The sequence below is a fragment of the Corvus brachyrhynchos genome, unplaced genomic scaffold (genome assembly GCF_000691975.1).
Source record: "Corvus brachyrhynchos isolate BGI_N302 unplaced genomic scaffold, ASM69197v1 scaffold126, whole genome shotgun sequence".
Lineage (NCBI taxonomy): Eukaryota > Metazoa > Chordata > Aves > Passeriformes > Corvidae > Corvus > Corvus brachyrhynchos.
Genome location: NW_008239283.1, coordinates 3,325,922 through 3,345,234, shown reverse-complemented (window position 1 = coordinate 3,345,234; position 19,313 = coordinate 3,325,922). Strand labels below are relative to the sequence as shown.

The window sequence follows — 19,313 nt, the reverse complement described above, 5'->3', positions numbered from 1 at the left end:
ATACCTCCTTGCTTTCAACACTGCAGTGTCTCCTTGGATGTGCTCCAGTTGCTGGTGGTCAAACCCATCCTAAAATGAAAATACTGGGATTGACATCCCCCATTTTAGGAGAAAATGAGCTGTTTTCAGGTAGTTTTTAATCCCTAGATTTGAATAAGCATTCTGCAGATTTATATTTGTATAGCTCAAAACGCCATAAGCAGAGCCTAATAGATTAAAAGAATGCGAGTCATTCCTGGCCTGAAAGCAAACTTGCTGCTCCTACAAGGTAGCAATTTTGGGGGAAAAATTTAAAAAAGAAAAGGTTAAAAATGCAACATTGATTAGATGCCTGTTTATTTTTGGAAGTGTATCAATTGTAGTAATTACTGTGGCATACATTTTTCCACATCTAGTAAATTTTATTTTGAAGAGTGAAATTGTGGAAATCCCTGATTTTGAAGATCTTCAGAAACAGAAACTTTTCTGAGCAGACGTTTCCCCGTGTTTTTGAAAATATTCCAAAGTTTAATTTCATTCTTAGTTTGAGTGACATTTTATATTGAAATTTCATTTTTCAGTACAACCTGTTAATTTCAGAACCCAGCTAGGCTCTCTGTAATCACTTCCCAGAGATAACAAAGACATCCCTGTTTTATCAACACTGCAGCACAAATCCAAAACACAGCCCCATAGCAGAAGCTGTGAGGAAAATTAACTCTAGCCCAGCCAAAACCAGCATAGTCTCCCTCTGTGGCCTTTTTATTACATGGCTGGATTTTAATAATGGCTGTATTACTACTAGAAAGCTTTTCAAAGACTGCTCGAGGAAGAAGTTTCAGCTAAAAATTCACCTTATTTTCTGCCTATCACATCCCCTGGCGTGGGAATTAAGGCTGGATCACAGGACTGACTATCCTGCCCTCGAGTCCCCACTTCAGGACTCTTCAAAGCCACTGCCACCTTTGACTGTTTTCTGCTCTCTCACAGCTAAATAGCTTCTAAATTTAGCTCTGAAATCCTGGCTGGGTTCTCCTCTGGACTCTCTCCGACATTCCTACATGTCTCCTTGGGTGTGTGGTGACACTTTTATTACAGCTGTGGCTGCCAGGGGAGCTGTAACACAGACACAGAGCCTGGGAAGGACCTGCCCTCCATTTCTTGTTTGACCACAGGATTTTTACATATTGCTCCCATAACAGTGCTCAAAGAATGTTGATTTATTCCCTATCTTTCCCTTTGTTTGTTTTTTTTTCCCCCAAAATCTGTTCACCATAAGAAAATTTGGCCACGGTTCTTCCTTTATGGATGTTAAAAGACTTATCAAATGAAATTGGATCACAGGACAACTGTTCAGACATTGAGTTCTCTGTGTTTTCCTGGCAACAGAATCAAAGATAAACAGCCATCAAAAAAGCTATTTCTGAATGGGTCAAACTAGCTATCAAAGAAGCTTATTTAAAGCAAGGTAAGACTTCCCCTGAGGCATTAGTACACAGAAATGCACATTCTTCTAGGTCTTTATCTTCCTTCAGAAAGGAAGCATGCTTCTTAAGGAAAAACATTTAGAGACTTGGCTTTTGGAGCAGCATCCTCTGTAAGTGCTGCATTTAGTCAGAGTGATGTCTGCTGTTACTCCTTGGCTCTAAATACACATCTTTATTGCTTATCTTCTTGCCCAAATTTCTTTTATGCTTTTTGCTGCATTCCATAAAATGACCCCTTTGAAGAGGTGGCAGTACCAGATTTTATGAAGGAATGGCTTTTTGCTGACCTCAAACAGACTTTCTCATGTTTGACATTCACCGTCAGCTACCTCTTGCTGGACCACCTCTGCCCACCCTTGCTCATGTCCATCCCTTTTGTTTCTATTATTAGGCTCAGTTAGGGTTTTTTTTTAGTTTTTTACAGATTGATTAAAGTTCTTCTATGGGTCTCAGGAATGTTTTTAGTGTAGAAATTGTGACTCAGTGTAGAAATAGTCTATGGGAGCTTTAGGAGAGCTGTGATAGCAGGTTAATGCACTGGGTGATCTCCTGCCCCGATTTCTGCAGCAGGCTATGGAAAGAGAATTTCCTTGAAATGTGGCCCGTCTCTTCGGCCTTAATAACACATTTGTCACAAATACAGCCTGTTACGAGGCAAGGCTCTAATAAAATGTTACCATACAAAGACAGACTTAGAATTAACATTTTTCTCTCCCTACGTGTCATTCCATTTAATATTCTATATTGGAAATATGAAGAAATACCCTTTTAACCTAATCCTGTTCATGGATTAGTATTCTAGTCCTAAGACCTCTGTGCTTTTACTGCTCATGGAGAGCTTCATGATCCCTCTGAGATGTGTGGCTGAACTGGGAAGTGACATGTGGTGGTAGTTCACAGGATTCCTGTCATGTCTTCCGTGGGGTTTTTGCAGCATTTTTTAATCTGTTTGCCTTTCGTATGGCTCTGATGAGCAGGACTTTCAAGCAAATAAATGGATGACAAATCATTTTTGAGTGAAGAGTGACAATTCTTTACCACTGTTGAGGAGCCCTGTGGCAGCTAGACATAGTAGGTGTTGTAGTGGAGTTCAGTGAGCATTAAAGGGTTTAATGTCTGATGTATTCTGAAGATTTTCAGAAGCAACTTAATTAAACTTAAACTTCGGCTCGGTCTACTCTAAGGATTATCCCAGTGATACTGACGAGTAGTTGAGAATTTATCCTACCTTCGTCTGTTCCTGGGCCTGAAATACACTTTAATCTCTGTCCTCCAAGGTTTGCAAATGAGGATGGTGTAAATTAAATTACTGAGAGCCTGGTTTGCAAATCTTCTAATATCCCTCACTACAGACAGAGATTCCCACTGTGAAATCTTGGCTCTCATTTGTATTTGGTAACATGGGGGAGTGACCACTAAAAATAATGTTGTTTAACAGGATTATGTTGCCTTCTGCTTCTGAATCCACTGAAGTCCTCCAGCACAGGAGATTGAACTACACAACCAGAGAGCTCAAAGTCACACTGCAAAATGGAAACAAAAGTCTATCAGAAATTCAGTACATCAATACTCTGTGCTGGGGCCTGCTTGTGTCACAGAAACGTCCTGTTTCCCTCTCAAGGTTTTCCATCATCTAAATGAGTCTCTGCTCGCCCTGTGCCTGAGCTGTGCAAAACCAGGACTGTTCCCTTTCTTAAAATCGTGTTTTCGTCAGATGTTTTTTATAGTACAGCTTTATTTAAGGTCAGATGCTTCTGCAGCAAGGTGACCTCAAATAGGTGGAGTGAAACTCCTTATGCAAGCAGATGGGACCTGGCAGCAGCTACCTGGATTTTGGGAAAGCACTCAGGGATCTTCCTGGTGGTGGTAATGGTTAGTGGCATCCTTAAAACAGCACCTGTATAATTAAAGTGTGCAGTTGGGCTTCTCATTTAGTGTCAATGGGAGAAGGAATTGAGGCAGAGTATTGATTTAAGTGTATTGATTTGGGGGGGTCACTGTGTTGCTCGCCTCCTGTGGCAGGGAGGGGTCACTGTGTCATTCACCTCCTGTGACATTGGGGAGAGGGCTGTGGAGGTCATTGCTGGCTCACAACCTTCCACTGCCTTTCCAGTGCCTGTGTGACCTGCTCGTGAACACAAGCCCTTACACTGGGTAAAACCCCTCGAGTTTGTAAATTAAAGAGCTAGGAATGCACATTTAAAGAAAAAAAAAAATCATGTTGCTGTGAGCCCTCTTGATAATACTAATTGCACACTGATCTAATTAGTGTTCCTGTGTTCTGCAGAGTCATCTGGTGGTTTATTTTGTCTGAAATAAAAGCAATATTGTAATGCAGAATACATCCTAATTATCGGGATGCAGGGAGATGCATCAGCAAGTCCCATTCTGTCAAATGAAAACCATCACGTTGTTGTCCAAGACAAGTTGTCTAAATGAGGCTTGCCTGTGTCTTGGGGTCACAGCTTGGCAGCAGAAATGAGGTGGCATATTGTGGTGACAGTGCCCAATGTCATGGCTTCAGAAACTGGCAGAAAGATGCTCTCCACAGAGGGCCCCAAACTCTGAAATTGAGTTTCTTAGTGTGCTACAGCAGAACCTGAAACCATTGACCTTCAGGACACATAATGATTTACTGAGGGGGGTAGATACTTTCAGTGACATTTGGCAGCAGCTTTCTCCCAGTGATGGACCCTTGGCTCTGGAAGATGCTTCCTGCCTGGTCCAAATTGCCCAAGTCTGTATCGATCTTCAGAGCACTCTGCAGTGCACATCTATTTTCAGAGCTGCTGTGCCATCAGGCCTCTGAGAGAAGCCGGGTGTAGGAGGAAAGGGAATTTGGTGGGCAGTTTGTGTTTAGGCTTTAAAAAGAGTCTTGTTTTTTTGAAAAAATATAATGATAATAAAAAATAAACAGTCTCAGGTTTGTTTTAAAAACATGCTTTTGTACTATGAATTGAGTAGCCTGAAAAATATGTATGGTAAACAATCCATAATAAAGTACAATGGGCTGAGTTTCTTTTCTGATCTATAGAGGATTCCATCTCTGCTAAGAAAAAAAAAACTACTCAGTTTTGTTCAAAGAAAGCAGCGCCTCCGGGGGCAGGGAGGGGTCACTGTGTCATTCACCTCCTGTGACGTTGGGGAGAGGGCTGTGGAGGTCATTGCTGGCTCACAACCTTCCACTGCCTTTCCAGTGCCTGTGTGACCTGCTCGTGAACACAAGCCCTTACACTGGGTAAAACCCCTCGAGTTTGTAAATTAAAGAGCTAGGAATGCACATTTAAAGAAAAAAAAAAATCATGTTGCTGTGAGCCCTCTTGATAATACTAATTGCACACTGATCTAATTAGTGTTCCTGTGTTCTGCAGAGTCATCTGGTGGTTTATTTTGTCTGAAATAAAAGCAATATTGTAATGCAGAATACATCCTAATTATCGGGATGCAGGGAGATGCATCAGCAAGTCCCATTCTGTCAAATGAAAACCATCACGTTGTTGTCCAAGACAAGTTGTCTAAATGAGGCTTGCCTGTGTCTTGGGGTCACAGCTTGGCAGCAGAAATGAGGTGGCATATTGTGGTGACAGTGCCCAATGTCATGGCTTCAGAAACTGGCAGAAAGATGCTCTCCACAGAGGGCCCCAAACTCTGAAATTGAGTTTCTTAGTGTGCTACAGCAGAACCTGAAACCATTGACCTTCAGGACACATAATGATTTACTGAGGGGGGTAGATACTTTCAGTGACATTTGGCAGCAGCTTTCTCCCAGTGATGGACCCTTGGCTCTGGAAGATGCTTCCTGCCTGGTCCAAATTGCGCAAGTCTGTATCGATCTTCAGAGCACTCTGCAGTGCACATCTATTTTCAGAGCTGCTGTGCCATCAGGCCTCTGAGAGAAGCCGGGTGTAGGAGGAAAGGGAATTTGGTGGGCAGTTTGTGTTTAGGCTTTAAAAAGAGTCTTGTTTTTTTGAAAAAATATAATGATAATAAAAAATAAACAGTCTCAGGTTTGTTTTAAAAACATGCTTTTGTACTATGAATTGAGTAGCCTGAAAAATATGTATGGTAAACAATCCATAATAAAGTACAATGGGCTGAGTTTCTTTTCTGATCTATAGAGGATTCCATCTCTGCTAAGAAAAAAAAAACTACTCAGTTTTGTTCAAAGAAAGCAGATGATTTTCCCAGTGGCAGAGTGATAAGCAAAGTATACAGAAGAACACAGCTGAGCTATTCCCCTAACTGCTGTTGATCCCAGTGGATGGTTTTTTATTTGAGTAAGGACTTTGTTAAGATGTCAGGGCTCCCAAGCAGCCGGCCCAGTCCTTCACCTGGGAAAAGGGAGCATCATTCCCACAGTTGGTTTTGGAGCCTGGACAGATTTGTGCAGTGGATTTCTGCCCTCCAGCATCACATGTTCCCTGTGAGATGAATGTACACTGTGAAGTCCTATTTATTTGCTCTGTTTATTTGTATGCAGAAGGCAGCAGACAAAGCTCCTTCTCCGGAAGAGTTCTCAGCTTGTTCTGCAATCTGTTACAAGGAAAGTGCTAATTAATGGAGATTTCCTTATTGAGTTAAAAGATTAAATATATCAACCACCAGGGCTTGTATCTAACACCAAGCGTATGCTTGCAAGTTCTTTAAGGAAGAAAACTGTAATACAAAATCAAAAGAAATTAGAAATCATAATGCAAAGTCAGCATCAACCCAACTGCCTCCTCGGGATTTAAAGAGACTCTGAAATTGAGCAATAAAACCAACCTTTGGATGAATTTCAATAACAATAATGTTGAGTTAAACTTACCAGCCTTTTTTACAAGTCCTCTCTGGTCTATTTAGAATCTCTAATCAGTCTGCTACGAGATAACGTGAGCGGGTGCATCTTTTGTTGAGCGAGTGGGAATAAATTCGCTAAGGGTCCATTATTTGAGCCTTGCAAAATATTTGATGTGGAAGTTATTTTTGCTAGTGGCTGTGCATTTACTGAATGTATTCATTAGATTATCTCCTAAATTTCTCAGCAAACTAATAATGCATAAAATCTCTCAAATCCTTGTGTACTATAAAAAAAGAAGATTAAACATTTGTTCTGTGGCAAGATTAAATCCTTTCTGGCTGCAACTCAAGTTTTTAGCAACATAAGTCTCCCAGACTTACTATGCTTAGTTCCCTTCAGTTAATAATTTTCTCCCTTGAGGCAGGATTTAGATTTTGAACAGGGATTTTTTGGGATGAGGTGCTTCTCTTGCAGCTGACAAGCTTCTGGAGCCTTTGGTTGTGCCACGTGGCCCATGGCCAGTGGCTGCCTTACTCTTGGCACTGGGAAAGCCTCAGCCGTAGAACATGGTCAGCTGGTGGAGTTAAGTCTCTGAGCTGCAGTCTGTGCTCCATGCTGAGTGTTAACCTGAGGTAAAGCAAGAGGTTTGCCTTTCAGGAGATCCCAAAGCTTCAGCTGAGCAGAATTTGGCCCACCAAATGCTGTGTCCCTTATAAAGTCTTTAGCTATTAGATTTTTAGCACTGCTTGGATTTACTGATGCTATTTCGTGATATTTCACAGTCAGTAACCAAGTGAATGTAAATATTAATTGCAAAATGAATCCATTTTTTCCCCCTCTACCTTTGGTCTGTGTAATTAGAAGCATTTCTCCTGTGTCACTGTCCACTCTGCTGCTCCCTAGTTTGTTACAGGGTGATCTCTCCTGTCCCACAGACTCCTAGGGAAATTAGCAGTGTTATTGCCGGTGGCAGCTGTGGTGATGCACAGAATTGTCCCTCTCACAGTAATGACCTTGAGTTTTATGAAGCACCTCAAGGTTTACTAACAAGGGTAGAACTGCTGCAAGTTTCTTAATTGAAACCATGAAATATGTTAGAGAGGATACAAATGAGTTTAAAGCCAATTCAATTAGAGGGGCATCTGTTTCCAAAGCTGCTGGAGAAATGTTTATTTTCGCATCACTTTTAAGCCAGCCTCTTGGAATGCTGCTGGCACTGTTGTTTAACGCTGTGTGCAGACCTCACACCCGCAGCAAATTTATCTTTTGGAAGTGCAACAATCAGGTGGAAGCGTGTCTGATGTTTGCTTGTAAACCTAGAGATGTCCTGCTTCTCCCAGCACAGCCCCATGTGGCATCACTGACATCCCCCAGCCCATCACCCAGCTGCCTCCTCTTGCCTTGGCTCTGCTGGGTGGCACAGCAAAAATGGGACAATAATAGCTTTTGCACCATGTATTTGTGCCTCTCTGATACTGGCACAGGTTGCCCAGAGAAGCTGTGACTGCCCCATCTCTGGAAGTGTCCAGAGCCAGGCTGGACGGGGCTTGGAGCAGCCTGGGATAGCAGAAGATGACCCTGCCCATGGCAGGGGGTTGGAATGAGATGATCTTTAAGGTCCCTTCCCAGTCAAGCCATTGTGATTCCATGACACCCAGCAGACCATGGTCCTCACTTTACCCACCTGCTGTTGCTTTGCCTCTGGGCTGCACAGGAGAATTGAGGTGAGCCATGGATACTACGTTGTGTGTCTGAGCCTTCCCATGACCTCCTGTGTGATCTGTGGGTGCTCTGTTTGTTAGAGACACTTTAGAAGAGGGACTCCATTTGTGCCTTGTTGAGCAACAAGCACATTGTTCTTAATGAATAAATCATAGTAAAATGAGCTGTGCAGCCTAGGTAAATGCATCTGTTCATCCCATTATGTTGACAGTGTCTCTGTAGAAAAGCAATAGCACTTATACATAGAAAAGGCTTATTTGCTCATCCAGATCAATTTTTCCTGCCAATTCCCAGTAGCATGTTTCAAAGTGCCCACTTAAATAACCCGGTTCTTGTCACTACCTCCTGTGACATCTGTGTGTGCAGCTCCAGCTCTGTGGTGTTTGGGAGCCTGCTGTTGGTTCAGGTAGGACAGAGGCTCTCATCTGCTTTGTCTGAATTAAATGAGCTTTATTTTAACAGTGTTTGAGATTTTGAAGAATAATAATAGTAATAATAATAAAAACAAAGGAGGTTAAAGGAAGCTTCAAGAAATAATCTAAGAACACATGGAAAGTAGGCTGAATAGGGTTGGGGAGCACAGAACATCTTTTTCTGTAGAAGGTTTTGGAAACTTAACAATTCTTTGGTACCAGGTTTTGCAGAGGGGAGAAAAAGGGGGGATGTGATGGATATGTGAGAAATTTAACGATGACACTGGCAAAACCAGCTGTGTAAACTCAGCCTTGACTTGGTCCCCCAAGCTGAGCAACAGTAGCTCAAAAATGTTATTTCCTTTATTAATATTCTGTTACAGTAAGAATGTTGCTCTTGATAGTAGCCTGAATGTAGAATTCTTTATTAATGGATTGTTTTAATAGCATATTGCCCTTGGGGTTTTTTGTTTGTTTAGTATTGTACATCACACCAAAGCTACAAGTTTTCTAGGGATGCCAAAACTAGGATTATTGTGGGTCTTTTTAGTCCCCTGACAACAGCAAGTCATTGCTTGGGTCCTACAGAAAAATAAAATATCCTGGTCTCACAGGAATGGATGAGCTGAGCACAATGTTATTTACTGCTTATCATAAAAAGATAGCCATAAAGTCGTTCTCTGTCTGAGCAGAGGGTGCATCACAGGAACATTTTTGGAGAATTTTGTTTGAATGAAATTTTTGCTCCATGAGTATCTCAGCATAGGATTAACTTTAAGTGATTGGTAGAAGAGAAATGGCAGCCTATGAGAAGAGCTGGAAGCAAAGTTATGTTCTCATTTTGATTTTGTAGCATTGTTCACTGTGGAGAATCAGCTTCCTCTGGACTATATGGAAATGTAGTGCTTTGTAGCTGGCCAGTATTTGTTTATATTTAATGTAATTAAGAAATACGGGTGAGGAAACTCAAAAAGAAAAGAGCGGCCTCTTAGCACCGGGATGGTTCACTGAGGGATAACTCACAGCACTTCCTGGGGATGGGATACAACAGCTGCTTCAGTCTTCATGGAACAGTTTGTGTTGGAAGGGACCTTTTAAAGGTTGTCATGTGAACGCCCTGCAATGAGCTGGGCCAGGCTGCTCCAAGCCCCATCCAACCTGGCCTTGGACACTTCCAGGGATTGGGCAGCCACAGCTTCTCTGGGCAACCTGTGCCAGGGCCTCCCCACCTTCATTGTAAAAAAACTTCTTTGTATATTAGACAGATTATTTCTGTATCTAGGAAAGATTGTTTATTATAACTTTTCCTTCATCTTCTATTTTTTTTTCTGTGTTCTATTTCTTTTTTTGTTTTTTTTAATATTTCTTTTTATTATAGACGTAGATCTTGAGCTGCCTAAAGACTTAGCCCATTTTGCCTTCTCTGATAAGTTGATAACCCTTCTGACTAATCCTACTTTGAAACAAGGCACTTTCTTTGTTTCTGTTGAGAGTTAATTACCCAGGCTGTCACACAGCCCAAGGAAAGATGATATTTCATACGGTGGTGGAACAGAACTCTTTGGAGAACTGCCTAAGAAATGCTTCTCATAAATCTATCATGAGAAAATTTCTTTTACTTATCATAATGTATTATGAATTGCTTTGAGTGGCAACCTAAGCAGATGGAACAGAATATTAGAGGCATATTTGGGAGTTTTATTTGGGGGAAAAAAGTGAGTCTGTTTTAGAAATATTTGTATGTGTGTGCATGGGTGTCGTCTCACTGAGGTGAGCGTACAAAGCATACCAAGTTGAAATATCTCAAACATTCCAGTATCACTGGAATGGATTCAGTCAGAAATAATTAAGATACCCAATTCCAGTGGCTTTGGAGCTGCAAGTGAAGAGGCACCACAACAGACAGAGATCAGAGGCAGCAAAGAAAACCAGGGCACACTGTGTGGGCACAGGTCTGCAGTGTTAGGGAAGAGTTACAGCGTGAGTTATGTGGGGAAATGATTGCAGCTGTCAGGCTGTGGGGTGGTCGCCGTAAAGAAACAGGGAACAGCACCATCACAGGAATCAAGAGAGGAGAAATAGAGCATCATTGAGCTGAAGGAGCTGTTGCTGCTGCCGTTTTTTAAGGCACTGTTTACAAAAGCAACATCAGTATTTCTTGTACTTCTAGAAGGAAGATATTTTCCAGGGGATGGATGCCTAAATAAGCCTGAAACCTTTCTTGATACTGACTTCAGCATGAAGAGCAGGAAGGAGGCAGCGAATTGCTGCTGTGCATTGATGCCCAGGCTGTAACACAGTTCTGGTTCGGAGTGAGCAGCGGGCTTGGGCATGGTTCAGCCAGTAAATCCAGCTCTGAATGACAATAATCTCCACACCTCCACCTTGGTGTTTCATGGTTGTCTGGGGCTGGGGGTTTTGGATAGCAGCTGCTTCTGGGTTGAGTTTTGTTGTTTGGGTGTTTTTTTCCCCTCTGTGCTGCAGTGACTGTCACCTGGGTAGAGGGGGGAAACCCTTCCTGAAAGAGTCACAAAATGAGTTAATTTGGTATTCTGTAGGTGAGGAATCAAGAGGGAGTGTTCGTGTGATGAAAACCAAACAGAAATAAAGAGCATAAAAATGAGAAACATCAGAAATGTGGTAGGGGTGAAATTCAGTTATTTCCATAACCATCACTGCCAGAGCTGTCAGAGGGATGAAGCTGCCTCTAATAAAGGTTGATCTGAGCAGCCACTGGCTTTCATGATATAACATGAAATCTCTTTTTTGTTTAAATTAAAGTAATACATACAGACATGACAAGCAGATAATAGGAACTGGGGGAGAATGAACGCAGCATGGTAAGCAGGAAGGTGCAGGAACTATTCCACACTGCCAACCCAAGACTGGTGCCACTAATTCCCTGGAGACCCCCAGGGTTCAGCCACCTTCCACTGCTCTTCTGCACACCAAGAGCTCCACAGCCACTGCTGGGCTCTTCAAAATGTCTCTTCCCATATGCCAGCTCCTAAAACAGCTGTGGGGTTGGGCCTTTTTGGAGGAACCTGTTGGGTTTTAATTCACAAGGTGCTGGTCCTGCAGATGTCAGGTGTTGTGATTTCAAGCGATGATGATCTTGTGAGGACTTTCATGTCAAAGCAGCTTAAGGTGAAAGTAAAGCTTTAAAATGCCATTTTTGAAACCCAGAATAAGCAAAGCATTTGAAAAGAGGTAAAAAGAAAACTTGTAAGATGTGGGAAGCAGGTTTCACCTGCTTGTCCCAAGAATGAATCCCACACTGCTCCAGCTGGCGGGCAGGTCCCTCACACATCTGATGGGAGCTGCCAGAAGAGCTCTGTCGCCTGCACCATCCTCTGGTTCTCTCTGCTGGGAAGAGAACTTGTGTCTGTCTCCTGCCTGTGGCAGCTCTGGAGATGGCCAGTGTAATGCAGAAGGAGTACAGAATTGGGCTGTGCACTTAATTCTCCAGAATTTATCATGGCCACAGTTTAATAGGGAAGGTAATTGCCTCATATTGGTGACCAGCAGCTTCACAACAGGTACTTTTGCCAGCATGTGTCCTCTACATCATTCCCTTTTATCACTGCCTTCCTTGGACTTAATCACGTAGAAATTAATTTTAGTCACTGCTGTTCTTCACAAATAGTGCCGTAACCTCGCGTTGGATGGTGGTGTCAGTCTGCCAAATGGCTTCTCCTTGAGAAGTTGTCATTTTGTGTTGGTTGCACAGGTTACATCAGAGGATCGGAGTTCGTCGGTTGCGGTGATTAAAACCTTTCTTAAATTTTTGGTTTAGGTTACATTGAAGAGCCTTGCACGGTCCCTTGCCCGTTTGATTGCAAATTAAGCGATTGGTCCAGTTGGTCTCCTTGCAGCTCCTCCTGTGGACCGGGGGTGAGAGTCCGATCCAAGTGGCTGAAGGAGAAGCCCTACAATGGAGGTCGTCCCTGCCCCAAGCTGGATCTCAAGAATCAGGTGAGCGATGTTCCGATAGGCTGCAGAAATCTCTCTGTGCTGCGTTTTGAGTCGGGATCCAAAGTTCCTGTGCTGGTGAAGAAGTTAAAGATAGGAGTTACCTCTGGGACCACACCTTGGGTCACATTTTGTAGGCAATCCTCGACCTTGCTGAAGGCTGAGGGAGAGATGCTCATGTATCAGCAGAATGTGACCTGAAACACCCTATTTCTTATATGAGGAAATTGTTATCTCCCAGAGCACAGGAAGCCCTGGATTGATAATCCCACTTGGACAGTGTGTAGACATCAGAGAGCTCAGATGTCGTGGATATTTTAAAACTTTTTAATTCTTTCTGAGACTATGGTTGCTGTAGAAACATTTGTTAAGTAAAAATTGCTATTTTTAGCAACGTTTCCCTTCAACACAGCACAGGTTCCCTTGAACATTAATCTCTGTATATTCAATATTGAAGTATCCCATCAGAGGAAAATAATCTTTAAATTGCTACTCTTAAAGGAAGATCAGCATCTATTTAAATGCTACTTAATGCTGTATGCATTTCTGCAAAGTGCATAGTGATTTCCTACGTTTGCTGATTAATTCTCAGCACTAATTAACACTGATGAAGTACTGTTTAGTTTTGCCTGCCTTTTATTTCAGATTCAGCCATGAAAATTAATTAATAGGATAGAAACAGTCATGCTGAAGGAACTTCATATGTATGTTATGAATAATATGAATATGTATATGTATAAAATACGTGATATGTAGAAGTACTTCAGTGGTATCATACAGAGATTTATTTGGTAGATGCTAGAGCTGATGGATTCAGTTGTTTTTCTGCACAACTATTCCTGCAGCAGTCATGTCCTGGAATGCAGCAGCACTTTCAACTCCTGATTATGAATTTGCCTCATTTTCCTCACAGTTAATTTTATTTTCCTGTGAGAAACGTGGTAAATACTCCTTGGAAATTTTTTTTTCCTTCTTCTTTTTCCTTATTTCTATTTGAAATTCATTGGAAGTAGGCTAACAGAAGCAGCAGGGACTACAGAAATATAAAACTGCTATAAAGTGTATGTTGTCCATAGCTCAGTGCTTTTCTTAATAGATCAGACAGATCACCAGAGAGGCAGAGTGAAATCCCACAGTAAGTGATAAGGTAACAATAAGCTCCTTTGTAATGAAAAAATACTGGGGTTTGTTACCCACAGACACAGCAGACTCCTTCCATTAATAGCAAACTTACTGCTATCATGTGTTGCCTATTCCCACACACATTAGAGTTGCCAGTTTCAAAAGCCTTTCAGAGGATATTAAAGGAAAGAAATTGTTCAAACTTGGAAGTTATGTCTTTGTACAGTTTATTGGTGTGCAGTGCTTGCAAAGTGCCGTGGCTGGTACTGATATAAACGTGGTTGGTGCTTTTTGCCTCTTTACCAGGAGCATACGTCGTGATCTAAAACCCACTGAATTCATTAGAGGCTTTCTGTTGCAGGCTGTAGTAGAAATAATGTAGAACTGTGTTAAGGTCTGTTTCTTTAGGTTTGTGACTTCATGTTTTTTCAAGGTGTTTTTTTGTTTGCTTGCTTTTTTTGAGCTTTTGTTTCTTTGCCTGTGAGTTTTTGAGGGGTTTTTTAGGATAAAACAGAAGCTATTTCTAACTGCTTTAGCACACAAATGGATTATCTTCTTCCAATTCAGATTTAAAGGATTGAGTCCAATTCTGTGTATTTCAGAGCTTTTGGGGTAAGAAGAAATTGTTGTGCTAATAAGGAAAATGTGTTTATGTACATGTCCATGTATTACACTTAGACATGCACACAAATACACACATTGTGCCCATGATTCTGTTCATTGCCTCCCCGAATGCTTCTCAGTTCTTGTGAGCTTCAGGAGTTTTGCTCTGCACCCACTGGACTTGGACTTCCAGCCCAGATCTAACACACTGAGGTCCCTGGGCACGTTGCAGAATGCACAAGTTGCCTACCCAGATGGTAAATTAGCTGATGGCACTGCTGCTTAGCTGAGCTGGACACATATCGTTAATCCACTGCCAGGCAGATTGGCTGCTGCTGTTCCCTCTGGTCTGGGCAGGTTTTAAATCCTAGAGCAAAGCTCTACAGATTCATGATATATAAAAATGTGACATCCTAATTATTTTGTATAATCTGGATTAAATAGCTGCAGTAAATACTGGCTTTTGTTTGGTATCAGATATGGGAAAGCTAAATCACCATGGTGCTGAGTTTTACTTTTCACTGGCTACTGTGTTATATTGTGTTTTATGCATTTGATAAGATTTTAGGTAACTTAGAACAAATAATGAATCCTCCAGGTGCCAGTAGATTTCACTTATGATTTCCATTTTATTTTCTCCAGTATCTTTAGTTATTTTGGTTTTGTTTATTGCTTCTGAAGTTGGGTCTTGCTATTGCTTAATCAATTACTTTGGAGAACTCTCCATTTTTCCAGTGTCTTACAATCAAATCCCTCAGTCAGTTTGTGTATTTTTCTTAAGCCAGATAATCTTTTCACCCTCTTTTTGTGCAGGGTGTTGTCCAGGCTTTTTGGCAGACCTCTGTATATCCTTTTCTTCAGTGCTTTTCAGATATTTGACATAAATCTAACTACAGTGTTACTTGAAACACTATTCTAGCAATTCTTTCTTTCTTTCCATTTCCCACCATGTCTGGAGCTCTGCCAATACAGATATTTAGTAAAGCTACTGCTTTGGACAGAGGGACAATTTGCACAATCAAAACAATTTATTTCATGAATATAAGTAGTTATTTTAGTCACACAAACTGTTTTGTAAAAGACTGTCCCCCAAGAGTTTGTCCAGTCAGTGTAAAGCAGCTTGCTTGTGTATTTAAGATAGAATATTTTAGCAAAAATTTGATTTTATACAGAAAAAATTACGTATCCCATTGCTGCATGATATTCCATGGCGTTTGTGCTCCTTATTCCACAGAGAGTTTGGCTCTTCTGGAGTATCTTGAAGCCATTCTTTTGGATATCTTTATCTGCCTGTAGAGCCTCTCAAGCAGCCCGCTCTTTTTGCAAGAGATATGAGAAGTAAACTCAGAGTTAGGAGAATTAATTCAGGTTTTTTGTATTTATTCTTCTCATCGTAGGTGATGGACGAGGTTGAGACCTTCAGGATTTTATTCCAGGCTGTTTTCTAATAGAGTGCCAAACATTTGCATGGGCTGAATGCTCTTGGTATTCTTATAAAATCACGTGATTTGATATAGTCCCTTCAGCCTTAAACCCTGTGTTGCTGCCCTGTGAAATTAAAGGATAAATTACAATACTGGGGGGAAGAGATGACAGTATTTTAATGCAGCTCCATGTAATATGCAGAATTACTTTCTCCTTGTACCTCTGTTTGAAAATGGTTGAAGAGCTGGCTAACTACATTTTGCTCCATCTCTTAAAGAAAATGGGCTTTGCATGTAGGGGCTGTGCAGCTCTTATCTGGGGATGTGATTGCTTCTGAACAGCCGACTGGATTAGGGGGTCAGCTGGCAGATGTTCCTGGCTGTGCCGTGCATGTTAAAAGAGGTGTAGCATTTACATTTTTCTATCCCTGCTCTTCTTGGAATGCACTTACACAGCATGCAGTTGCTAAGCTATTTAATATGTAGTTCTACGTGATGAAAGGTTAAATATGAGCTAAGGGGGGTTTATTGCTTGAATATTCTTTTATAGGTTTTTAGGATTACTGTGAGAAAACGTATCTTATTTTCAAGACTCATGAATTCCAAGGATTATTTTTTTATTGATTGCTCTCATACATATTCTTGTCAAGATTTTCCCTCCTTCTCCTTCCTCCCCCTCTCTCTCTTAGCCAATACTGCGAAAGGACAAATATCATAGCAAGTAGTTTATCCCCTCTGTATGTGCTGTATATATTTAAGCAAATGTTTTTAAAGGATTGGGAGTATTTGTAATGGCAGGCATAGCAGGAGAAAAATGTAGTGTATTTTGAATGTAAACTTACTGCTTTCATTAAAATGAATATTTTATTCTTAATGACATTTTCTGGTGTTCACTGTAGAATATGAGAAATAGAGACACTTTGCACATTAGAATTGCAAGTACTTCTCCTGAAATTGCATACAGGGGTTTAAGGAAAGGGGAAAGGACGCTGCTGGTGCACTTGCAGACCAGATCTCTCAGAAGCAGGTGTGAAGACGTGTGAATTTCTGGAACTTTTCATAGAAAGTGGCTGCTTTAATCCTACTTGCACTTCAGAGAAAACAATTCTTTTCAGCATTTTCAAAACTTTTAGGCTGTTGTGTTAAAAGTTAAGTTTGAACCCAGCATCTCTCATGGCTGTCACTGAATTAGCTTCCATCCAGTCCCTGGCTGGTGAGTTGCATTTATAACCCTCTCCTTCCAGCATTAGAAATTGGTCTTCAAGAGTATCATTATTAATGTACTAACTGTAAATAGCTCTTGCTCAAATAATTTCTTTTATAATACAGATTTCTAGTTTTCAGAAAAGTCACGGAACTTTTTGAGGCACTCAGAATCTCTTCCTCTCATGGATTTCAGGTGCCAGTAGCTCATTCCTGAACCCAGTCCTGTATCAGTCCTTCAGCTGTGTCAGATCCCTTCCTGTGCCATGCAGGGAATCATCTGTCTTACATTTTTCTCTGGCCCTGTCTATCAGCACTCATTTGCTTCAAGTGCAACTTAACTTCTGGAAAACAAAAACCCTATCCTTAATCTCAGTTTTACCTTCAGAAGGTCTGATTTCCTCCCACTCTGCCTTAAAGGAAGGAATTACAGCATAAAACACGTCTGTCCTCTGATTCTAGTGCAGTTTTACAGTATCATAAAAATGACAAGTTTTTTGCCTGCTGCACTAATGTGGGAGAGTTTTCAGTGTCAAAAAATAGCAGGAACCTCCTGTTTCCCTTTACACTTTTCTTGCTGTGACTGGAAGTTTTGGTACTAAACTGCAATTTAGTTTGTTAAGTGAGCAGAAGCGGCAGCCAAATCTGTGCAGCCTGAGCAGTATCTCACCTGCCTGAAGTGAGTCCCCCATGTGGGTGGGTGTTGCTTCACTTCCAAAGGGAAATCGAGCCAGTTCCCATGTTCTCCTCCAGGATAATAACCCTGTAGTGTCTACTCTAATTCCCAGCATGTATTAATTTTATATTCAGCTTCAATAGCTATCTACACTTGATTTTCATTCCTCCTGCAGGTTTTCTGTTGAGTAAAGAGTCATATAAACATATTTTCACAATTGCCACTCATAAAAAGCATTAGCTCCCGGAATGGAGCCATTTAACAACTTCCTCAAAAGTATTTTTCATTTGGATTTTTTTTTTTTTTGAGATAGCTTCTTTAAACTTCTCTTTAATAAAAAAGCGACTTGATGCATGGTGTAATGCTGGTTTCTGTAATTTTGAGAGAACATTTGCACTTTGTGACCTTAAATATGTTACAACATCAATCTCCTTCCTGGCATTACTTTCAAATCCACAAAAATTAGAAGCCTTGTGCTAATTGATTGAACTACATTTTTGCTGCCTACTACAGCCCCTACCAAGTTTTAAATGAAAAATATACCAAAGCAGGAACTTTTGGTTTAAATGAAATTTATTTGTTTTTGTCTCTGGAACTAGGAATGTACCCATAATTATTTCTGATTCAAATAGAGTTCCTATGTTTGTTGTTGAAAGGAATATTTATTGTTTAATGTGATAGCTTGTTGCAAAGTGTAGGAAAAGACAGGAATTATACCCAAAGTGGATTTCTCGGCAGAGGAGATGGAATTAAATGGAAAATCAGCCATTGAAGGTTTGGTGGCCCAGTGGAGAAAGTATTAGCATTTCACTTAAGGAACTCAAGTTCAATTGGTTTGGGTAATACTTTTTTTTTTAAGGAAAAGAGTGTGGTTTGTGCTGAATCTCTCGTGGACAATATGTCATGTTGGCGGACCTGCAAACTGTGCGTGCCATAAATCAGCATGACAGCATCTAACACTGAGACTGAACTTACTCTTGCTTGTCTTTGTCTTAGGAGCAGGAGAACAAGAAGGATTGATGCCTTGGTTATTCCTTGGCAGCGGATTTAATCTTGGGTTTGTTTTTTTTTTCCCCCTTGCCTTCCTCCTTTTAGGAAGTTTCTTTATTTCTTTTCTACAAAGTTTTGTACTTTGTTCTCAGTTTTAGGTTTGCAATTGTTAAGGAAGGAGAGATGCTGCATAAGTTAAAATGAGGACCTAGTTTCTGTTCTAATTGGAACAAACCCAAGAATATTCAGAACACAAAATATTGGTACATCTTCACCTTTTCATATGATAGAAGATGTGAGAAACAGTTATTTGGCATCTTGCATTTTATCGCACATGACTTAGTCTTCAGAGAGAGTCAATTACACAGAAGTACCCCTTGTTGCTTTTGGCAAGTTAAATGAAGATTTTTGACACATTTTTCTTTTCTTTACTCACTTTTATAACTCCTTTCTGTACAAAATTAATTTCAAAAATACGATCTTGTTGGTTGCAAAACGTTGTTTGCTATAACGCAAGACATGAATGCGGAAATTTCTTTTGAAATAGATTCTAAGTCAAGTCCTGGAATTCATGACAGTAGTTTATAGTTCTAAGAACCTGCCACGTAAAAACTTCAAAACTTTTTGAAGTGTGAATGCAACAAGATGTTGGCAAGATGTTGGACAGGACTGTGTTGAGCAGGAGGCAGCCTGGATCTGTCCAGCGTAGGGAACTGCTGTGTAAATCTGAATCACGATGCAGAGCATCCAGCATGAACAAAGGTTGGGCTGAGTTGGTAAATTAGGTACTGGTGTTGGCCTGATTTAGCATCTATTACCCTCAGAAACCAGTGTGAGGCTGTTGGTTATTAATGAGGATTTTGGTCACTTCTTTCATTTGGCCAGTGGACAGCGGTGTCTGCAGAAGGACTGAATTTTCTCATAAATCTGTAGCAGATTCTG

The 19,313-nt window shown here is 40.9% G+C and overlaps 1 protein-coding gene across 1 annotated transcript in view; it reads left to right on the top strand.

The window, feature by feature from the left end:
- The window catches only part of THSD7B (thrombospondin type 1 domain containing 7B), a 253,080-nt gene that overhangs the window by 163,398 nt on the left and 70,369 nt on the right, over window positions 1–19,313 (top strand). The window contains exon 17 of the mRNA XM_017740110.1: window positions 12,178–12,356. Within this exon, the coding sequence (XP_017595599.1) occupies window positions 12,178–12,356 (179 nt within the window). The remainder of the gene's footprint in view (window positions 1–12,177; window positions 12,357–19,313) is intronic.